Source organism: Rhinopithecus roxellana, chromosome 3, assembly GCF_007565055.1.
Source record: "Rhinopithecus roxellana isolate Shanxi Qingling chromosome 3, ASM756505v1, whole genome shotgun sequence".
Taxonomy (NCBI): domain Eukaryota; kingdom Metazoa; phylum Chordata; class Mammalia; order Primates; family Cercopithecidae; genus Rhinopithecus; species Rhinopithecus roxellana.
In genome coordinates, this window is record NC_044551.1 from 109,995,774 (window position 1) to 110,019,358 (window position 23,585).

The window sequence follows — 23,585 nt, forward strand, 5'->3', positions numbered from 1 at the left end:
TAATTGTCTAGGTCATCAGAGAAGTCCATTTTACGAAATCCAACAGTCACATGTCTGTTCTTCTCTTTTCTGACCTCTCAAATAGCATTCAGTACTGCCCTCCATCTTGAAATATTTCCTTCTGTCCCACAAAGTGATCACCAGTGATCTCCATGTCACTAAATTCATTTTTTAACACTATGAAGTGATTATAAGCTCAGGCTATGGAGTCAGACAGACCTGGGTTCAAATTACGGCACCATCACTTTCTTTCTAGTATCCAATTTAGAGAAAGACACTTAACCACTGAGTCTGGGTTTCTTGACCTACTTAATAGGAAAATACTAGCACCTACTTCGTGGCTGTCAGAATTCTTGTCTTCTCTCTCTGCCCCTGCTTCCCTCCAACTTTACTTAGTCGCAACATGGGACATGATTCACCCCTAAGATGCTCTCTTCCTTTGGTATTTGGCTATTCCTTCCCAATCACTGTCATAAGCTGTTTCAATTCTACTTGTCATTTAAATGTTAGTTCTACTGTATCCTCTGAGTGATCTCTTCCATTCCCAAGACTGAAATTATAATCTCAATGATTTCCAAACCTCAATTTCTAGTTTACAATTTTCTCCCATGTCTCAGACTACAACCTGACAATCTCCACCTGGATATCTCAGGTACCTCCATATTTGAAATGCTCAAAAAATAAACCTCTGTCCTCTTTCAGGTGTTTTTTCCTCCATCTGAAAGCTTCTCTGCCTGTCACAGTTTCTAATTTCTTGCTATTGGTTTCCATGTTTCCTCCTTTGTACTAGTCATCAAACTTACATTTATTGGCTTAACATATGTATTTCCTGCTAGCCCATAAGCTCCATGACAGAAAATAAAACCTGCCTATATCACAAATACCTTGCCTAGTAACTCACATGTAGTAAATGTTTAAAAAATATTTCTTGATTCATCTTGAGCTGAATTCAAGATGTTTAAAAAGTCAGTGCATATTAACTTTATTGAATTTAGCATTAATTGATGGTGCCATAATTTGAACCCAGGTCTGTCTGACTCCATAGCCTGAGCTTATAATCACTTCATAGTGTTAAAAAATGAAGTTAGTGACATGGAGAACACTGGTGATCACTTTGTGGGACAAGAGAAGGAAATATTTCAAGACGGAGGGCAGTACTGAATGCTATTTGAGAGGTCAGAAAATAGAGGAAAAAATACATATACATATATACAAACAGACACAGACACATATACACACACATAGGAATATGAGTCAGCCTTGAAAAAGGATATAGTGCCATTTGCAACAAAATAGATGAATCTGGAGGACATTATGGTAAGTGAAATAACCCAGACATAGAAAGAAAAATACTGCATGATCTCACTTACATGTGGAATTTTTACAAAATGCCTAGTAGAACAGTGATTATCAGAGACAAGGAAAAGGAGAAAATGGGAAGCAGGTCAAAGCATATGAACTTGCAGTTATGTAGGATAAATAAGTCTGGAGATCTGATGTACAGCATGAGGACTATAGCTAATAATATTGTATCGTAAACTGAAATTTTGCTAGGAAATAGATTTTAGGTGCTTTTACCAAACACACAAAAAAAATGTAATTATGGCAGGTGATGGATGGGTTAATTTTCTTAATAGTAGCAATCATTTTACTATGTATATTTATATCAAAACAGCATGTTGTATACCTTAAATATATACAACTTAAAAAGCCACTCAACAATGTTAAATATGTGAATGATTTTATTTATATTTGAATTATGTCCTATCAGTTGAATTATCTCATTTGCATGTATAATCAAGGGTGAGAAACTATTCTTTACTGTGATTTATTCTAATAAAGATATGATACGGGATACCTCAAGAAAAAAAAAAGGAAAAGGCAGACCAACTCACATAACGCTAAAAAATGTGAAGGTCCTTCCAAATCAATTAATACTAACACCACCTTTAAGATGAAAAGATGTAAATTTCTATAACAAGAATTCATGATTTGAATAGCATACATTATTTTTCTCTGAGAAATCTGTCCTAAATAGATCTGAGGGCATCTTTTCTTTTTAACTGATATAGCTTATTTGCTCACAAGACATCAACATCATTGATGTCATGTAGCCCTTACAATAATATTTGTTAATAAAAGGCAGCCTTTGTTGAACTGACATCATTTATAACTTTACTTACTACATGAGAGTAAATGGTGTTTCTAATGGACTAAAAATGTAAAATTGTTTCAACTTAGTCAAATAAAGGGGAAAGAGAAAAATTAAATCTAGACTCCATGTAACTATAATCCTATGAACAACTTTACATTTTAGAATAGCTTTCAACACCTTGAAACATATACACATATTACAAGATCAACTGCTAAGTTATTAAATTAACAAGATGATACAGCATCCTACTGATAAACTGGAACTCAAATAAAATTGCCTGGATTCAAACCCTAGGTTTACTGTTTACTATCTGTATAACATGGAAATATTATTTAACTTCTCTGTGCTTCTACATCTCCACTTATCAATAAAATAAGAATAATAAGAAATCATGCCTGGAAGAGATGTTTTAAACATAAAAAGAGGTGATACCATGTATAGCATAGAGTAAACACTTAAAAAAGAACTTTTGCCCATTTTTTCACACTTAATAGAATTTGTCACATATTTTGGAAATAAGAATGAAGAGCTCTAAGTCAGAAAACTAGTATTAAGAGTCCCAAATTCATTCAAAATCATAATTACTTTTACGTAAAGTACTTTCTGCAACCTGATTATAATCTAATTTAACATTAAGATAAATAAAAGTTCTGTCAGGGTGATTTTACCACAGTTATTGCAAAAGAAAAAAAAATGAAACACAAGGATCCTTCCTCAAAGATGTACAAATAAAATTTGGAATCCCTGTATTAACAAAACAGGTTTGTCTTTAACAGGAAATTTACTGGGGAAAAAAGTGTACAAAGACTAATAGCAAAATTAAAGTATTTTAAGATATTCAAAGTTAAAGTGTTGGTGTCAGACAATATTATCAACATTTGTTACAAATGACATTACTCTCTATAAATAAAGAACTTTCAGCTGACTACAATGGGCCTAGAACTAGTTACATCATAACCTAATAGTGCCATTCAATTATCTTACGGACTATTTTATGCTTTTTTCTCATGAAGAAATTAATATAAGTGACATAATGTAACAAAAAAGTCAATAATGTAGAAAGCTTTTAATATATTTCATTCTGGCAAATGATCATATACACAAATTTCAAAAGTCAAATCATGATGATTTCATTTATTTGTTCTATACATAAATGATTAATAAGCATTAATTTTGTTTATGGAAATAAATAAGGGAACTCTATTGTTCTATACAGATTAGAAATGTAAACACTTAGCATTTCCTTCAACTACTGACTTCACAAATTATTTTAAATGTTATTTCAAATAACACTGTGAATGCCAGAAAAGGCTCGGTAAGCAAAGCACTCTACTGCCCCCTAATGAAAAAAACTTTAAGTCAGAAGACTCAATTTGAGGTATCTGTGGAACAGGAAAATAATCTCACTTTCCTAAACACAGTAGACAAACGTTAAGACAATTAACCAAAAACAACTAGAATATATATCAAAATACTGCAGGAAAGCTACAATCACCCAGTTTTTGTGATAAAATTAGTAGCAAAACAGGAAAGCCTTGAGACAGAAGTGTTCTAAGAAAGGAGACTACAGTCAAACAGTGTTATCCAGTGTGATAGCAATTAAAACTTCCTGCAGGCTACATTTTTCATGTGTATGTTAGAAGGGAAAAAGAAGACAAGGAGCTCCTCATAAACCACACTCTTCAGTGAATTACAGTAAGTTTTCAGTTCAACAGCTCGAAAGTAAACACCACCAAAATACTCCCTCACAATTTACAGTGACACTAATCCTCCCAATAGTTTAATATATGTATATTTTCAGGATAACTACCCTGTAAAATACACATTTGTGAGAACTGTACTCAATGCTTCCTGTTTTAAACAAACACCAACTTCATAAGTATGATAGTTTTGTACTTTAAGATACTTTATGTCCTAAACTAAGCAGTGATAACATTTAATCTCCCTTTTGGTAAAAGCTTTCCTTTCCTTTAATAAACTTGCTTTTTAAAACATGCTCTATACCCTCATTCCTTTTACTTAATATTCCAACCTGTGAAGAATTCTCATTTCATAACAAAGTAAATATTTGAGAGAAAAGTAGTTAGTGGTCCTTAATAACAAGAGTCACATAAAAATTAACACAAGGAACAAGATGAAGAGTACAAAGAACAGAATACAAAATCCTAAAATCAAGGAGAAGGTAAACAAAAGAAAGAGCAGTAATTCCAGCCAGCAGTACATTGAGGAGAACAGGTATAGTAGTTAACCGGTCCTTTATAGCTAGGGCACACCATATCACTTGGAGATGGTATGTTTCTGCCTAGGTGATGGTAGCTCTATACCTCATTATGTGTCTATTGTTTAGGAAATAAAAGACACCGGCACAAAATGTGTACAATACCATAAAAGAGAAAGGCAATACAAAGAAGTCACTTAAGTCTACATACAAGATGAAAGGGAAATATCTTTTACGTATGTGTGCTTCTGCTCTTCTTCCTCAGCATATTTGTTAATGAAAATGGTGCTCTAGCTCTGCTAGAGTTATAAGATTAATCAAGGTGCATATATACATTTATTCAAAATTTCAAAATACAAACACACAGAAAAACATAAATGTACTCAAGCTCATATTTCAAATGAGTTAGATTTCACATCTAGATATTCACATCTTCCTGAATAATCTGAATGTCTTATTAACATGGCTGTCTTACAAGAAGCATTATTCTTTTATTCCTACTGCCTAAAAATATAACAGACACATAGGCATACTTTGAAGATGTAACAAAGAAGCTAGGAGGACTTGAGAATCCCAAAGACAAGCATTGCTGAACTCATGATGCTTAAAGCATATCCAATGTATGTGGTGAAAATAGTATACTTCCAACACATAAAATGCTTTTAGCTATGCAGACTTAACATTAGGTAGTCACGAAAAGTAAAACAGAGGAAGTATATAGCTACTTGGAATGTGCATGTATGCATTTTCACTCATGGAACAGTTCCAGTCTACACTAGTGAGTTCCAGATCATCATCCTATACCTAAAGGAATACCTTACTCAGTTCACAGAAGAAATAAAAGGGACTTTCCAGGCTCTTTTTCCCCTCCCTAATTTCCAGTAAGGATATATATGAAAAATATAATAAAAAAGGGGGGGGGAGTGAATGCAAGGAACAAGGGAAGAGGTAATAATTTCATCAGGAAATAGTGAGAACTTTGAATTAAAACAAATGGATTGATTTCTTTATTTTAGCTAGAAACAAAACAGTTTTATTGATGATGATAGTAGCAGCCAGCATTTATTGAGCACATGCTGTACTACTGGGCACTGGACTAAACACTTTACATATTCTAGGTATTTAGTCTTCATAAACATTGTGTGGATAGATAGATACTAGTACCTATATTTTACAGATAAAGAAACTGAGAATCAAGGATTAAGTAATTTGCCAAAGGTTACACTACACTAAACTGCAGAGCACACAGTAGTCTCCCTGCCCATGGTGGGAGGATACATTCCAAAACTCCCAGTGGAGGCCTGAAACCATGGATAGTACTGCACCCAACATATACTGTTTTTTCCCATATACACAAACCTATGATAAAGTCTAATTTATAAATTAGGCACTGTAAGAGATTAACAACAGTCATAATAAAATAGAACAACCATAACAACATAGTGTAATAAAGTTATGTGGACGTAGTCTCTTTCTCTCATCTTACTGTACTGTACTCACCTATTTCAAACAGCAGTGGGTAACTGAAACTACGGAAAGTGAAACTGCAGATAAAGGGAAACCACTAGACATACTCTAACAGCTTGACTCTAACCACTAAGTTCATATTACTTTCCAGCGAAAATCTGTGAAATAAAATGATACTTTTGAAACACTGTAATAAACTAATACATTATACATAAGACTCAAGTCAACTGCACAGAATTTTATTGTCGTATAACCTGGGCTAGGTACTTCTGAAAGAAGCCAGAAACGTGCATAATAGAATGAATAGTGAAAGTTTTAACAAAAAAGTAATAATATTCCCATTCTTCAATTCCTGTTATTAATAATAACATTTCTTCCATTATTCTATTATCGCATTCAGTCACTGTAATCTCCTTCCTCAGATATTCTCTAATACCTCATTTTCAATTCTATTTTGTCTGAAGATGAGATAGTCTTATCTACTTAGGAGGAAAAAGTCACTCCCCCTTTTCTATCTTAAAAGACAATCAATTACAATATAAAATATGATAAAAAGCTCTTGTCATATCTGAAAGATGTATTTCCCTATATGTTGCAGTAACAAAAACTATTTCATGGCAATGCTTTGATCTTTAATAATCATGTTCAAGTTGTTCTGAAATTAATAATAAAGTAAAAATCACCCTGTGGTATAAAAAAAAAAATTCTATTTCTCAAAAGCTGGGATTTAAACACATGCAAGCATACTACACTACTACACACACAAAAATACAATTCAGGTCTTCATCATATTTACTGTTCCAGGCACTAGCTGGACAACAAACAATATTCCCTCTACCACATATATTCAGCTTAAAACATGAAACACTCAGGAATATTCTCAAATACCTAAACCATTAAAATCATAATTTTATGTGGTCTTCACCATTTTTTTTTCACTGCAGAATTTAAAAGAAGACATTATGAAATGTTTTTGCATGAAAGGTACTTTGCAAGATAAGCTATTTCTTGAGATAAATAACAGTGATATTTAAATCTGACATCAAAATCTATCAAAAAAGATCCACTTATTAATAATTGTTTAACTGAATTATGTTTAAAATTTAAATCCAGAGAGCAAAGACTGCTAAGAATAAAAAGTTTAAGTCCCAACAAACAAAATACATCCTTTTAATGGGATACCATTTCTTACCTTTGAATCTTCATTGTTCACTCCGAGTTGTAACACAGCTTGAGGAGATTTTAGTTTTGCTTGAGCAGAGTGAGCCATCTGAAGGTTAAGTTGCCATCCAACCGTCTCTAGCTTTAAAAGACAGGTGTAGATTTGAATCAGATGGTACAGAAGGAAGAAAACAGTCAAGTTTAAGCAAATCTCCACTCTGCAGGAATGTGTCTGGGTAGGCTGGGCTTCATAGAAAGTCAGTTCCAGGGCTCCTTTAACCTACATAATCTGCGAATTCTCCCTTTGGGCTTACTAGATTGGCCTCCTGCCACGCCTGTCAAATTTAACAGCAAAAGTCATCTTTAAATATACTCTATTCTAAAAATAATAAATTCTAATACCAAGCAGTGAAATACATTAAAAGAGCCAATGGTTTTTAAATATTAAATAGTAAATTACTATTTTAAAATAGTATTTTTTAAAACTAATGGTTTTTAGTTACAAATTTCAACTAGTAAATAGCATAAATTGGTGAAAAGCACTTTAATGACTTCCCATCATCTTTCAAAAACCTTTGCATTAGGTACTATACAGGTAAAATTTGCTTTTTTTCTTTTTAATTTAGAGGGAAACTAAAGTATCCAGATGGTAAGAGGTTCACACTTTTAGATACAATGAGATTGAAATAGGCAGAGAACTCATATCTACTACCTAGCAAGTGTTACGCAACAGACTATCATACTTTCCAAGGTACTCTTACTATTGTTCCCAGTTGTAACAGAAACTAATCAGAACATTTCCTTTGAATTTATTAGTTAACACAACAGCAAAATTTTAATCAAGTAAGACACAAATAGTAAAGGAAGACTAAGGCAGAGAAACTTTTCTTATAAAGTACTAAGGAGCACAGATGTGGCTTTATACTGAACTTCAGCAGCTTATTGGTGCCTCCAGCTTCAAAAGTTTAAAGTTTTAGATTTAATTTCCTGTAAATCTCAAGTATCAATATTTAGGGAAGTTTTGTGAAACGCAATTGTCATATGCCTCTGAGAACACGACCCTAATAATAGATTTAGTAAAACTACCTTAACAATACTGGGTAAGAATGGCAGGCTCACAACAATTTTTCCTTGACTAGAATACTAATCACTTAATTTGAAAGACTGTTCAACAGCTAGAATCACAGCAGTGACTCAAAGCCAAGTTGGAAAGAGAGCAATGAAAGTATTATCTATTTGAGAGAGGATGTGATGAGAAAATAAAGATACAGTTCTGTTCCTTCTGGCACCAAACCTTTTAGAGGTTATGGGTAAAAAGAAGGAAGATGTTGTAGCGATATAATCTATAATATCTCTATAATACCTAATACAAAATCAATTTAATGGTACATGTTAAGTAAGGATTCTTTATACACTGATCTTTAACACTGATTACAGTAAGCACAGTCTCTGATACCAGCCTGACACTATTATCAAGTCCCATGCAATAGACTCTCCAATAAAATAGGAATAAATGTCATAACCATTCTCATATATTAAAAAAGCATTGGCATACATGTCGTCTTAATTGAAAAGCACATTCCAGGTATTTATATTGACCTGTAAAATGTTGCACTTACCTTATTTAATTGATCCTATCCCTCTCCATTAGGCACTTAACATAACTAATGAAGAGAGATATTAAGTGAATAAATTAAAGCGCACACCCTACCATGCTCAGGCCTTGATATTAACTAATGTGTGCTTAAGCACTGCATAGAGATGATGCAGACAAATTCAAAAGAATCCCGAATTTGAAGCTTATGATTTGGTTCACGCTTAAACTATCACTAGCTATGTGACCGTGGCTAAGCCACATCTTTCAAGATCTCAATTTCCTCATACAAAATGGAACTCAATCCATTTGAACTACCTACTTTTCTGGGTTACTGATAATATCCAATAACATGCACACTTAAAGGATTTTGGCAACTATAAAGTAGTATAAATATAAGGCATTTTGGTCACCTAATTTGTTCTATAATATCTTCTAAATATTTTTCAAATATTTTCCAAAATTCATGACTGATTTCAGACTCTCATCATCCACATATTCCCAGACTATCACAATAGTCTTCTAACTGGGCTACCTGCCTCCTATAGAACCTCATCCCATCATCCCACTTCCCTTCTTAAAAGTCTCCAATGGCTCCTTACTACCTACAAAATAAAATCCAAACTCTTAAGTCCTAAGTCTAGTATACAAAACCCCTCAGGACGTGATAACAACCTTTCCAGTCCTATGTTCTAAAACATATTCCTAATTATCTATAATTTAGCCACAGTGAACCAAATAAGATTCCCAGAACACACTACGCTGTTTCACATATCTCTTCTTTGGCTCCAATGTCACCTCCTCTGTTATTTTTTCCTTTCCCTTCCCTCTGTAGTCTGCTACTCTGTTCCCTCAGCACTCTACATCTTTCTCTATTAACATTTAGATCAGTTTATTGCAATAATTTGTCTACATGTCTATCTCCTCAGAGTGGAGTGTAATCTCCATTAGGAGACAGTTGGAGTCTTATTCACCCTTATATCCTTGTGACCTATAACAGCCTCTAACAGAGTCAACATTAAAGATTCCTCTCAGACAAGTGATCAATCACATAACATACACAAACTTTCAAGGAGAAGTATTCACATGAAAATGAATGTATGAAAGAGGAAGAAAAAAACGTTGTATTTCCACTTGGCTATGGCTTTGGTAGGAGGCAGGATTACAACCTATAGAGCTAATATTTGGTTGGTTCTTCACATACACATACATACATACACACACACACACACACACACACATACATACACCCCACCTGTCACACATACAATATTATCTGCAGGCCAAAGCATGTCCAGAAATCCTTTTTATAATGAGTAAACATTACCCTAGCTTTCATTTGGTTTGCTAAATGGCAGCTGAGTGTGGGCTGTGAAGTTCCATACTAATTGACCTTAAGCAAGTTACATATTCTATTCACCTCTCTGAGCCTCAGTTTTCTCATCTGCAAAATAGAGACAATAATATCTGCCTCACTAAGTTGTAAAGGGTTAAATGGTGCATTGTCAAATATTGAGTTAGTGGCACCTCCTTTCCCAATTTCTCCAATTAGGTGTTCTGTCCAATCTGTATATTCTTTCCCCAACTAGATAAGTGTGTATTTATAATATGGCCATGAGTTAGCCTTCCTTGTTGATATTATAAATTGTCTTTGGAAAATACAACTTAAAATATATATCATCACACAAGAAACTATCAAGTATTTTGATTTAAAAAGTACAAACAAAATTGCATATTTTAAACACATTTAGAATGTTATTATATTCATTTTAGAAGATTATTAAAAAGTCATCTGTCAAAAAGATACAACTCTAATTTTCTTTTTTTTTTTTTTTTTTATTATACTTTAAGTTGTAGGGTACATGTGCATAACGTGCAGGTTTGTTACATATGTATACTTATGCCATGTTGGTGTGCTGCACCCATCAACTCGTCAGCACCCATCAATTCATCATTTATATCATGTATAACTCCCCTATAACTCCCCAATGCAATCCCTCCCTCCTCCCCCCTCCCCCCTCCCCATGATAGGCCCTAGTGCGTGATGTTCCCCTTCCCGAGTCCAAGTGATCTCATTGTTCAGTTCCCACCTATGAGTGAGAACATGCGGAGTTTGGTTTTCTGTTCTTGTGATAGTTTGCTAAGAATGATGGTTTACAGCTGCATCCATGTCCCTACAAAGGACGCAAACTCATCCTTTTTTATGGCTGCATAGTATTCCATGGTGTATATGTGCCACATTTTCTTAATCCAGTCTGTCACAGATGGACATTTGGGTTGATTCCAAGTCTTTGCTATTGTGAATAGTGCCGCAATAAACATACGTGTGCATGTGTCTTTGTAGTAGAATAATTTATAATCCTTTGGGTATATACCCAGTAGTGGGATGGCTGGGTCATATGGTACATCTAGTTCTAGATCCTTGAGGAATTGCCATACTGTTTTCCATAATGGTTGAACTAGTTTACAATCCCACCAACAGTGTAAAAGTGTTCCTATTTCTCCACATCCTCTCCAACACCTGTTGTTTCCTGACTTTTTAATGATTGCCATTCTAACTGGTGTGAGATGGTATCTCATTGTGGTTTTGACTTGCATTTCTCTGATGGCGAGTGACGATGAGCATTTTTTCATGTGTCTGTTGGCTGTATGAATATCTTCTTTTGAGAAATGTCTGTTCATATCCTTTGCCCACTTTTTGATGGGGTTGTTTGTTTTTTTCTTGTATATTTGTTTGAGTTCTTTGTAGATTCTGGATATTAGCCCTTTGTCAGATGAGTAGGTTGCAAAAATTTTCTCCCATTCTGTAGGTTGCCTGTTCACTCTGATGGTAGTTTCTTTTGCTGTGCAGAAGCTCTTTAGTTTAATTAGATCCCATTTGTCAATTTTGGCTTTTGCTGCCGTTGCTTTTGGTGTTTTAGACATGAAGTCCTTGCCCATGCCTATGTCCTGAATGGTACTACCTAGATTTTCTTCTAGGGTTTTTATGGTATTAGGTCTAACATTTAAGTCTCTAATCCATCTTGAATTAATCTTCGTATAAGGGGTAAGGAAAGGATCCAGTTTCAGCTTTCTACTTATGGCTAGCCAATTTTCCCAGCACCATTTATTAAATAGGGAATCCTTTCCCCATTTCTTGTTTCTCTCAGGTTTGTCAAAGATCAGATGGCTGTAGATGTGCGGTATTATTTCTGAGGACTCTGTTCTGTTCCATTGGTCTATAGCTCTGTTTTGGTACCAGTACCATGCTGTTTTGGTTACTGTAGCCTTGTAGTATAGTTTAAAGTCAGGTAGCGTGACGCCTCCAGCTTTGTCCTTTTGACTTAGGATTGTCTTGGCAATGCGGGCTCTTTTTTGGTTCCATATGAATTTTAAAGCAGTTTTTTCCAATTCTGTGAAGAAACTCATTGGTAGCTTGATGGGGATGGCATTGAATCTATAAATAACCTTGGGCAGTATGGCCATTTTCACGATATTGATTCTTCCTATCCATGAGCATGGTATGTTCTTCCATTTGTTTGTGTCCTCTTTGATTTCACTGAGCAGTGGTTTGTAGTTCTCCTTGAAGAGGTCCTTTACATCCCTTGTAAGCTGGATTCCTAGGTATTTTATTCTCTTTGAAGCAATTGTGAATGGAAGTTCATTCCTGATTTGGCTCTCTGCTTGTCTGTTACTGGTGTATAAGAATGCTTGTGATTTTTGCACATTAATTTTGTATCCTGAGACTTTGCTGAAGTTGCTTATCAGCTTAAGGAGATTTTGGGCTGAGATGATGGGGTTTTCTAAATATACAATCATGTCATCTGCAAACAGGGACAATTTGACTTCTTCTTTTCCTAACTGGATACCCTTGATTTCTTTCTCTTGCCTGATTGCCCTACCCAGAACTTCCAACACTATGTTGAATAGGAGTGGTGAGAGAGGGCATCCCTGTCTTGTGCCAGTTTTCAAAGGTAATTTTTCCAGTTTTTGCCCATTCAGTATGATATTAGCTGTGGGTTTGTCATAAATAGCTCTTATTATTTTGAGATACGTTCCATCAATACCGAATTTATTGAGCGTTTTTAGCATGAAGGGCTGTTGAATTTTGTCAAAAGCCTTTTCTGCATCTATTGAGACAATCGTGTGGTTCTTGTCTTTGGTTCTGTTTATATGCTGGATTACGTTTATTGATTTGCGAATGTTGAACCAGCCTTGCATCCCAGGGATGAAGCCCACTTGATCATGGTGGATAAGCTTTTTGATGTGCTGCTGAATCCGGTTTGCCAGTATTTTATTGAGAATTTTTGCATCAATGTTCATCAGGGATATTGGTCTAAAATTCTCTTTTTTTGTTGTGTCTCTGCCAGGCTTTGGTATCAGGATGATGTTGGCCTCATAAAATGAGTTAGGGAGGACTCCCTCTTTTTCTATTGATTGGAATAGTTTCAGAAGGAATGGTACCAGCTCCTCCTTGTACCTCTGGTAGAATTCAACTGTGAATCCATCTGGTCCTGGACTTTTTTTGGTGGGTAGGCTATTAATTATTGCCTCAATTTCAGAGCCTGCTATTGGTCTATTCAGGGATTCAACTTCTTCCTGGTTTAGTCTTGGGAGAGTGTAAGTGTCCAGGAAATTATCCATTTCTTCTAGATTTTCTAGTTGATTTGCGTAGAGGCGTTTATAGTATTCTCTGATGGTAGTTTATATTTCTGTGGGGTCAGTGGTGATATCCCCTTTATCATTTTTTATTGCATCTATTTGATTCCTCTCTCTTTTCTTCTTTATTAGCCTTGCTAGCGGTCTGTCAATTTTGTTGATCTTTTCAAAAAACCAACTCCTGGATTCATTGATTTTTTGGAGGGTTTTTTGTGTCTCTATCTCCTTCAGTTCGGCTCTGATCTTAGTTATTTCTTGCCTTCTGCTAGCTTTTGAATGTGTTTGCTCTTGCCTCTCTAATTCTTTTAATTGTGATGTTAGAGTGTCAATTTTAGATCTTTCCTGCTTTCTCTTGTGGGCATTTAGTGCTATAAATTTCCCTCTACACACTGCTTTAAATGTGTCCCAGAGATTCTGGTATGTTGTATCTTTGTTCTCATTGGTTTCAAAGAACATCTTTATTTCCACTTTCATTTCGTTATGTACCCAATAGTCATTCAGGAGCAGGTTGTTCAGTTTCCATGTAGTTGAGCGGTTTTGATTGAGTTTCTTAGTCCTGAGTTCTAGTTTGATTGCACTGTGGTCTGAGAGACAGTTTGTTATAATTTCTGTTCTTTTACATTTGCTGAGGAGTGCTTTACTTCCAATTATGTGGTCAATTTTGGAATAAGTGCGATGTGGTGCGGAGAAGAATGTATATTCTGTTGATTTGGGGTGGAGAGTTCTATAGATGTCTATTAGGTCCGCTTGGTGCAGAGATGAGTTTAATTCCTGGATATCCTTGTTAACTTTCTGTCTCGTTGATCTGTCTAATGTTGACAGCGGAGTGTTGAAGTCTCCCATTATTATTGTATGGGAGTCTAAGTCTCTTTGTAAGTCCCTAAGGACTTGCTTTATGAATCTGGGTGCTCCTGTATTGGGTGCATATATATTTAGGAGAGTTAGCTCTTCCTGTTGAATTGATCCCTTTACCATTATGTAATGGCCTTCTTTGTCTCTTTTGATCTTTGATGGTTTAAAGTCTGTTTTATCAGAGACAAGGATTGCAACCCCTGCTTTTTTGTGTTCTCCATTTGCTTGGTAGATCTTCCTCCATCCCTTTATTTTGAGCCTATGTATGTCTCTGCATGTGAGATGGGTCTCCTGAATACAGCAGACTGATGGGTCTTGACTCTTTATCCAGTTTGCCAGTCTGTGTCTTTTAATTGGAGCATTTAGTCCATTAACATTTAAGGTTAATATTGTTATGTGTGAACTTGATCCTGCCATTAGATATTAACTGGTTATTTTGCTCGTTAGTTGATGCAGTTTCTTCCTAGCCTCGATGGTCTTTACATTTTGGCGTGTTTTTGCGATGGCTGGTACCGGTTGTTCCTTTCCATGTTTAGGGCTTCCTTCATGGTCTCTTGTAAGGCAGGCCTGGTGGTGACAAAATCTCTAAGCATTTGCTTATCTGTAAAGGATTTTGTTTCTCCTTCACTTATGAAACTTAGTTTGGCTGGATATGAAATTCTGGGTTGAAAATTCTTTTCTTTAAGAATGTTGAATATTGGCCCCCACTCTCTTCTGGCTTGTAGAGTTTCTGCCGAGAGATCTGCTGTTAGTCTGATGGGCTTCCCTTTGTGGGTAACCCGACCTTTCTCTCTGGCTGCCCTTAAGATTTTTTCCTTCATTTCAACTTTGGTGAATCTGGCAATTATGTGTCTTGGAGTTGCTCTTCTGGAGGAGTATCGTTGTGGCGTTCTCTGTATTTCCTGAATTTGAATGTTGGCCTGCCCTACTAGGTTGGGGAAGTTCTCCTGGATGATGTCCTGAAGAGTGTTTTCCAACTTGGTTCGATTTTCCCCCTCACTTTCAGGCACCCCAATCAGGCGTAGATTTGGTCTTTTTACGTAATCCCATACTTCTTGCAGGCTTTGCTCATTTCTTTTTCTTCTTTTTTCTTTTGGTTTCTCTTCTCGCTTCATTTCATTCATTTGATCTTCAATCGCTGATACTCTTTCTTCCAGTTGATCGAGTCGGTTACTGAAGCTTGTGCATTTGTCACGTATTTCTCGTGTCATGGTTTTCATCTCTGTCATTTCGTTTATGATCTTCTCTGCATTAATTAGTCTAGCTGTCAATTCTTCCACTCTTTTTTCAAGATTTTTAGTTTCTTTGCGCTGGGTACGTAATTCCTCCTTTAGCTCTGATAAGTTTGATGGACTGAAGCCTTCTTCTCTCCTCTCGTCAAAGTCATTCTCTGACCAGCTTTGATCCGTTGCTGGCGATGGGCTGCGCTCCTTTGCAGGGGGAGATGCGCTCTTATTTTTTGAGTTTCCAGCTTTTCTGCCCTGCTTCTTCCCCATCTTTGTGGTTTTATCTGTCTCTGGTCTTTGATGATGGTGACGTACTGATGGGGTTTTGGTATAGGTGTCCTTCCTGTTTGATAGTTTTCCTTCTGACAGTCAGAAGGACTGTCTGTTGGTCTGTTGGAGATTGCTTGAGGTCCACTCCAGACCCTGTTTGCCTGGGTATCAGCAGCAGAGGTTGCCGAAGATAGAATATTGCTGAACAGCGAGTGTACCTGTCTGATTCTTCCTTTGGAAGTTTCCTCTCAGGGGTGTACTCCACCCTGTGAGGTGTGGGGTGTCAGACTGCCCCTAGTGGGGGATTTCTCCCAGCTAGGCTACTCAGGGGTCAGGGACACACCTGAGCAGGCAGTCTGTCCGTTCTCAGATCTCAACCTCCGCGTTGGGAGATCCACGGCTCTCCCCAAAGCTGTCAGACAGAGTCGTTCGCGTCTGCACCGGCTCCTGCTACTTCCCCTGTTGGTCTTCAGCTGTGCGCTGTCCCCAGAGGTGGAGACTACAGAGACAGGCAGGCTTCCTTGAGCTGCTGTGAGCTCCACCCAGTTCGAGCTTCCCAGCGGCTTTGTTTACCTACTTAAGCCTCAGCAATGGCGGGCGCCCCTCCCCCAGCCTCGCTGCTGCCTTGCGGATAGATCGCGGCAGACTGCTGTGTTAGCAGTGAGGGAGGCTTCGTGGGCGTGGGACCCTCCCGGCCAGGTGTGGGATATATTCTGGTGTGCCTGTATGCTTACAGCGCAGTATTGGGGTGGGAGTTACCCGATTTTCCAGGTGTTGTGTGTCTCAGTTCCCCTGGCTAGGAAAACGGATCCCCTTCCCCCTTGCGCTTCCAGGTGAGGCGATGCCTCGCCCTGCTTCAGCTCTCGCTGGTCAGGCTGCAGCAGCTGACCAGCACCGATTGTCCGGCACTCCCTAGTGAGATGACCCCAGTACCTCAGTTGAAAATGCAGAAATCACCGGTCTTCTGTGTCGCTCGCGCTGGGAGTTGGAGACTGGAGCTGTTCCTATTCGGCCATCTTGCTCCGCCCGCCCACAACTCTAATTTTCAAAGTTACTAACTAGAGATAGGTACACAAAGGCTAGCCTGCAAACCTCATGTTAATCAAGACTGTGTTACTCATTCACAAAACTTCTTAGCTATGTGGTTAGAAAAAAGGATAAATTAGAGTCACCACTTAAATATTTTGGGTCGCAGACTATTTGATAACTGAATGAAAAGTATAGAAATTTATCTCAGAAAAGTACATACACATTCACTAATTTTGGATAACTGCATCAAATTTTGAAAGACTTATTTACTACCCACTCCCTAAGTAGAACCAAGTAAACAATTTCTAGATTAGAGTTTCTTCGACTTCAACTAACAGTAAGAATGAGTGACATAACAAATGTCCAGAAGACAGGGAAGCAGGGTCAATAAATTGACAAACTGTATTCTCAGTCCCTGGATAACAGAAAACTAATAAGTGAACTGCGCCACTACTTGCCTTGCTTTATTTTCTTAGGGCTTTTTACCATCTATCATAACATATAGTATTTATTTGTTTGTTGACTACCACTTAAGATTCTAAACTCCTTGAGAACAAAGTTTTTTGTTCTTTTTATCAGTGCTATATCGGAGCACTTAGAATAATGCCCAGCACACAGGAGGCACATTCTACATCTATCTGTAGAGTTGAATTGAAATAAAGAGTATGCACAAGGAAGGTAATTTTGAAAAGTCATAATTTTAGGTGTTCATGGATTGGCTTTCTTAATTTCCAGAGCCTTTTCTAGTAAATTTTGTCATTGAAAAATATTTGTTCCATGGCCACATGACAGAGTAATAAAGAAAGTAAATAAAATTGCTGACCTCGTATGTGTTTGTACATGTATACACCCACACATAAAGTTTCACAGAAGAGGCTGAGATCTGAGAACAGACAGACTGCCTGCTCAAGTGGGTCCCTGACCCCTGAGTAGCCTAACTGGGAGACATTCCCCACTAGGTGCAGACCGACACCTCACACCTCACATGGCTGGGTACACCTCTGAGACAAAGCTTCCAGAGCAAGAATCAGACAGGAACACTCGCTGTTCAGCAATATTCTATCTTCTGCAGCCTCTGCTGCTGATAACCAGGCAAACAGGGTCTGGAGTGGACCTCAAGCAATCTCCAACAGACCTACAGCTGAGGGTCCTGACTGTCAGAAGGAAAACTAACAAACAGAAAGGACACCCACACCAAAACCCCATCAGTACGTGACCATCATCAAAGACCAAAGGCAGATAAAAGCACAAAGATGGGGAAAAAGCAGGGCAGAAAAGCTGGAAATTCAAAAAATAAGAGCGCATCTCCCCCTCAAAAGGAACGCAGTTCATCACCAGCAATGGATCAAAGTTGGATGGAGAATGACTTTGTCGCGTTGAGAGAAGAAGGCTTCAGTCCATCAGACTTCTCAGAGCTAAAGGAGGAATTATGTACCCAGTGCAAAGAAACTAAAAATCTTGAAAAAATAATGGAAGAATGGATAACTAGAACAATCAATGCAGAGAAGGCCATAAACGAACTGACAGAGATAAAAACCATGACACGAGAAATACGTGACAAATAGACAAGCTTCAGTAACCGACTCGATCAACTGGAAGAAAGAGTATCAGCGATGGGGATCAAATGAATGAAATGAAGCAAGAAGAGAAGTCTAAAGAAAAAAGAGGAAAAAGAAATGAACAAAACCTGCAAGAAGTATGGGATTATGTGAAAAGACCAAATCTACGTCTGATTGGGGTGCCTGAACGTGAGGGGGAAAATGGAACCAAGTTGGAAAATACTCTTCAGGATATCATCCAGGAGAACTTCCCCAACCTAGTAGGGCAGGCCAACATTCAAATTCAGGGAATACAGAGAACGCCACAAAGACACTCCTCAAGAAGAGCAACTCCAAGACACAAAATTGTTAGATTCACCAAAGTTGAAATGAAGGAAAAAATGTTAAGGGCAGCCAGAGAGAAAGGTCAGGTTACCCACAAAGGGAAGCCCATCAGACTAACAGCAGATCTCCCGGCAGAAACTCTACAAGTCAGAAGAGAGTGGGGGCCAATATTCAACATTCTTAAAGAAAAGAATTTTCAACCCAGAATTTCATATCCAGCCAAACTAAGTTTCATAAATGAAGGAGAAATAAAATCCTTTACAGATAAGCAAATGCTTAGAGATTTTGTCACCACCAGGCCTCCCTTACAAGAGACCCTGAAGGAAGCCCTAAACATGGAAAGGAACAAGCGGTACCAGCCATTGCAAAAATATGCCAAAATGTAAAGACCATCGAGGCTAGGAAGAAACTGCATCAACTAACGAGCAAAATAACCAGCAAATATCACAATGACAGGATCAAGTTCACACATAACTATATTAACCTTAAATGTAAACGGACTAGATGATCCAATTAAAAGACACAGACTGGCAAACTGGATAAAGAGTCAAGACTCATCAGTTTGCTGTATTCAGAAGACCCATCTCACATGCAGAGACACACACAGGCTCAAAATAAAGAAATGGGGGAAGATTTACCAAGCAAATGGAGAACAAAAAAAAGCAGGGGTTGCAATCCTAGTCTCTGATAAAACAGACTTTAAACCATCAAAGATCAAAAGAGACAAAGAAGGCCATTACATAATGGTAAAGGGATCAATTCAACAGGAAGAGCTAACTATCCTAAATATATATGCACCCAATACAGGAGCACCCAGATTCATAAAGCAAGTCCTTAGAGACTTACAAAGAGACTTAGACTCCCATACAATAATAATGGGAGACCTCAATACCCCATTGTCAACATTAGACAGATCAACGAGACAGAAAGTTAACAAGGATATCCAGGAATTGAACTCATCTCTGCACCAAGCGGACCTAATAGACATCTACAGAACTCTCCACCCCAAATCAACAGAATATACATTCTTCTCAGCACCACATCGCACTTATTCCAAAACTGACCACATAATTGGAAGTAAAGCACTGCTCAGCAAATGTACAAGAACAGAAATTATAACAAACTGTCTCTCAGACCACAGTGCAATCAAACTAGAACTCAGGACTAAGAAACTCAATCAAAACCACTCAACTACATGGAAACTGAACAACCTGCTCCTGAATGACTACTGGGTACATAATGAAATGAAGGCAGAAATAAAGATGTTCTTTGAAACCAATGAGAACAAAGATACAACATACCAGAATCTCTGGGACACATTCAAAGCAGTGTGTAGAGGGAAATTTATAGTACTAAATGCCCACAAGAGAAAGCTGGAAAGATCTAAAATTGACACTTTAACATCACAATTAAAAGAATTAGAGAAGCAAGAGCAAAAACATTCAAAAGCTAGCAGAAGGCAAGAAATAACTAAGATCAGAGCAGAACTGAAGGAGATAGAGACACAAAAAAACCCTCCAAAAAATCAATGAATCCAGGAGTTGGTTTTTTGAAAAGATCAACAAAATTGACAGACCGTTAGCAAGACTAATAAAGAAGAAAAGAGAGAGGAATCAAATAGACGCAATAAAAAATGATAAAGGGGATATCACCACTGACCCCACAGAAATACAAACTACCATCAGAGAATACTATAAACACATCTACGCAAATAAACTAGAAAATCTAGAAGAAATGGATAATTTCCTGGACACTTATACTCTCCCAAGACTAAACCAGGAAGAAATTGAATCCCTGAATAGACCAATAGCAGGCTCTGAAATTGAGGCAATAATTAATAGCCTACCAACCAAAAAAAGTCCAGGACCAGACAGATTCACAGCTGAATTCTACCAGAGGTACAAGGAGGAGCTGGTACCATTCCTTCTGAAACTATTTCAATCAATAGAAAAAGAGAGAATCCTCCCTAACTTATTTTATGAGGCCAACATCATCCTGATACCAAAGCCTGGCAGAGACACAACAAAAAAAGAGAATTTTAGACCAATATCCCCGATGAACATCGATGCAAAAATCCTCAATAAAATACTGGCAAACCGAATCCAGTAGCACATCAAAAAGCTTATCCACCATGATCAAGTGGGCTTCATTACTGGGAAGCAAAGCTGGTTCAACATACGCAAATCAATAAACGTAATCCAGCATAAAAACAAAAAAACAGAACCAACGACAAAAACCACATGATTATCTCAATAGATGCAGAAAAGGCCTTTTACAAAATTCAACAGTGCTTCATGCTAAAAACGCTCAATAAATTCGGTATTGATGTAATGTATCTCAAAATAATAAGAGCTATTTATGACAAACCCACAGCCAATATCATACTGAATGGGCAAAAACTGGAAAAATTCCCTTTGAAATCTGGCACAAGACAGGAATGCCCTCTCTCACCACTCCTATTCAACATAGTGTTGGAAGTTCTGGCTAGGGCAATCAGGCAAGAGAAAGAAATCAAGAGTATTCAGTTAGGAAAAGAAGAAGTCAAATTGTCCCTGTTTGCAGATGACATGATTGTATATTTAGAAAACCCCATCATGTCAGCCCCAAATCTCCTTAAGCTGATAAGCAACTTCAGCAAAGTCTCAGGATACAAAATCAATGTGTAAAAATCACAAGCATTCTTATACACCAGTAACAGACAAACAGAGAGCCAAATCAGGAATGAGCTTCCATCCACAATTGCTTCAAAGAGAATAAAATACTTAGGAATCCAACTTACAAGGGATGTAAAGGACTTCTTCAAGGAGAACTACAAACCACTGCTCAGTGAAATAAAAGAGGATACAAACAAATGGAAGAACATTCCATGCTCATGGATAGGAAGAACCAATATTGTGAAAATGGCCATACTGCCCAAGGTAATTTATAGATTCAATGCCATCCCCATCAAGATACCAATGACTTTCTTCACAGAATTGGAAAAAATTGCTTTAAAGTTCATATGGAACCAAAAAAGAGCCTGCATTGCCAAGACAATCCTAAGTCAAAAGAATAAAGCTGGAGGCATCATGCTACCTGACGTCAAACTATACTACAAGGCTACAGTAACCAAAACAGCATGGTACTGGTACCAAAACAGAGATATAGACCAATGGAACAGAACAGAGTCCTCAGAAATAATACCACACATCTACAGCCATCTGATCTTTGACAACCTGAGAGAAACAAGAAATGGGGAAAAGATTCCCTATTTAATAAATGGTGCTGGGAAAATTGGTTAGCCATAAGTAAAAGCTGAAACTGGATCCTTTCCTTACTGCTTATATGAAAATTAATTCAAGATGGATTAGAGACTTAAATGTTAGACCTAATACCATAAAAACCCTAGAAGAAAACCTAGGTAATACCATTCAGGACATAGGCATGGGCAAGGACTTCATGTCTAAAACACCAAAAGCAACAGCAACAAAAGCCATAACTGACAAATTGAACTAAAGAGCTTCTGCACAGCAAAAGAAACTACCATCAGAGTGAACAGGCCACCTACAGAATGGGAGAAAATTTTTGCAATCTACTCATCTGACAAAGGGCTAATATCCAGAACTTACAAAGAACTCAAACAAATTTATAAGAAAAAAACAAACAACCCCATCAAAAAGTGGGCAAAGGATATGAACAGACATTTCTCAAAAGAAGACGTGCATACAGCCAACAGACACATGAAAAAATGCTCATTATCACTCGCCATCAGAGAAATGCAAATCAAAACCACAATGAGATACCATCTCACACCAGTTAGAATGGCAATCATTCAAAAGTCAGGAAACAACAGGTGCTGGAGAGGATGTGGAGAAATAGGAACACTTTTACACTGTTGGTGGGACTGTAAACTAGTTCAACCAATGTGGAAAACAGTATGGCGATTCCTCAAGGATCTAGAACTAGAAATACCATATGACCCAGCCATCCCATTACTGGGTATATACCCAAAGGATTATAAATCATGCTGCTATAAAGACACATGCACACGTATGTTTATTGTGGCACTATTCACAAAAGCAAAGACTTGGAATCAACTCAAATGCCCATCAGTGACAGACTGGATTAAGAAAAAGTGGCACGTATACACCATGGAATACTATGCAGTCATAAAAAGGGATGAGTTTGTGTCCTTTGTAGGGACATAGATGCAGCTGGAAACCATCATTCTCAGCCAACTATTGCAAGAACAGAAAACCATGTTCTCACTCATAGGTCAGAATTGAACAATGAGATTACTTGGACTCGGGAAGGGGAACATCACACACCAAGGCCTATTATGGGGAGGAGGGAGGGGGGAGGGATGACACTGGGCGTTATACCTGATGTAAATGACGAGTTGACGAGTGTTGATGAGTTGATGGGTGCAGCACACCAACATGGCACAAGTATACATATGTAACAAACCTGCACGTTGTGCACATGTACCCTAGAACCTAAAGTATAATAATAATACAAAAAAAAAAGAAATGCTCTATAGGTACAAATTAGATATAACATGACAACAGTTGTAAAATTTTTAAAGTGAAAATGATTTCATCTTTTTGATGCATAATATGTACACATATATAGCCATAATAATGCAATATAAAATATTTCCTGAACATGAACCTTATTTCTTATTCTTTGCAAATTTACAATTACTAAAAAAAAAAAAAGTTTCACAGAAAATAATCAGTATTCAGAAAGCTTAAATGAAGAGAAAATATAGAAAGGATAACTAGTATTACAACCTAATACTTTATAGCTACATAATGCAATTTAAAAACCTCTTTTCAATGAAAAAAGAAGACAAAGAAAACTAACAACCCTGTGAGATAGGTAACACTTATTATCCCCATTTTACAGATTAAAAAGGTAAAACAAATGTAAACAATGGGTGAACCAGGATAAAGAATATATGGGGCTTCCTTACATCATTACTGCAACTTTTCTGTAAGTTTAAAATTCTATCAAAATCAAAAGTTACAAGTTAAGTCAGGTGAGAATCATCAGTAGATACTGAATCAAAGTGGAGAAAGTCTCATGTGGAATTTTATGTTTACATAGTCAA

General features: G+C 37.1%; 1 protein-coding gene across 3 annotated transcripts in view; it reads right to left on the reverse strand.

Moving 5' to 3' along the window:
- Nucleotides 1–23,585, reverse strand: part of COMMD10 (COMM domain containing 10) — a 242,615-nt gene that overhangs the window by 151,576 nt on the left and 67,454 nt on the right. For all 3 annotated transcript variants that reach the window (XM_030927656.1, XM_030927655.1, XM_030927657.1), the window contains exon 5: nucleotides 7,033–7,143. In XM_030927656.1, coding sequence (XP_030783516.1) covers nucleotides 7,033–7,143 — 111 coding nt within the window. The remainder of the gene's footprint in view (nucleotides 1–7,032; nucleotides 7,144–23,585) is intronic.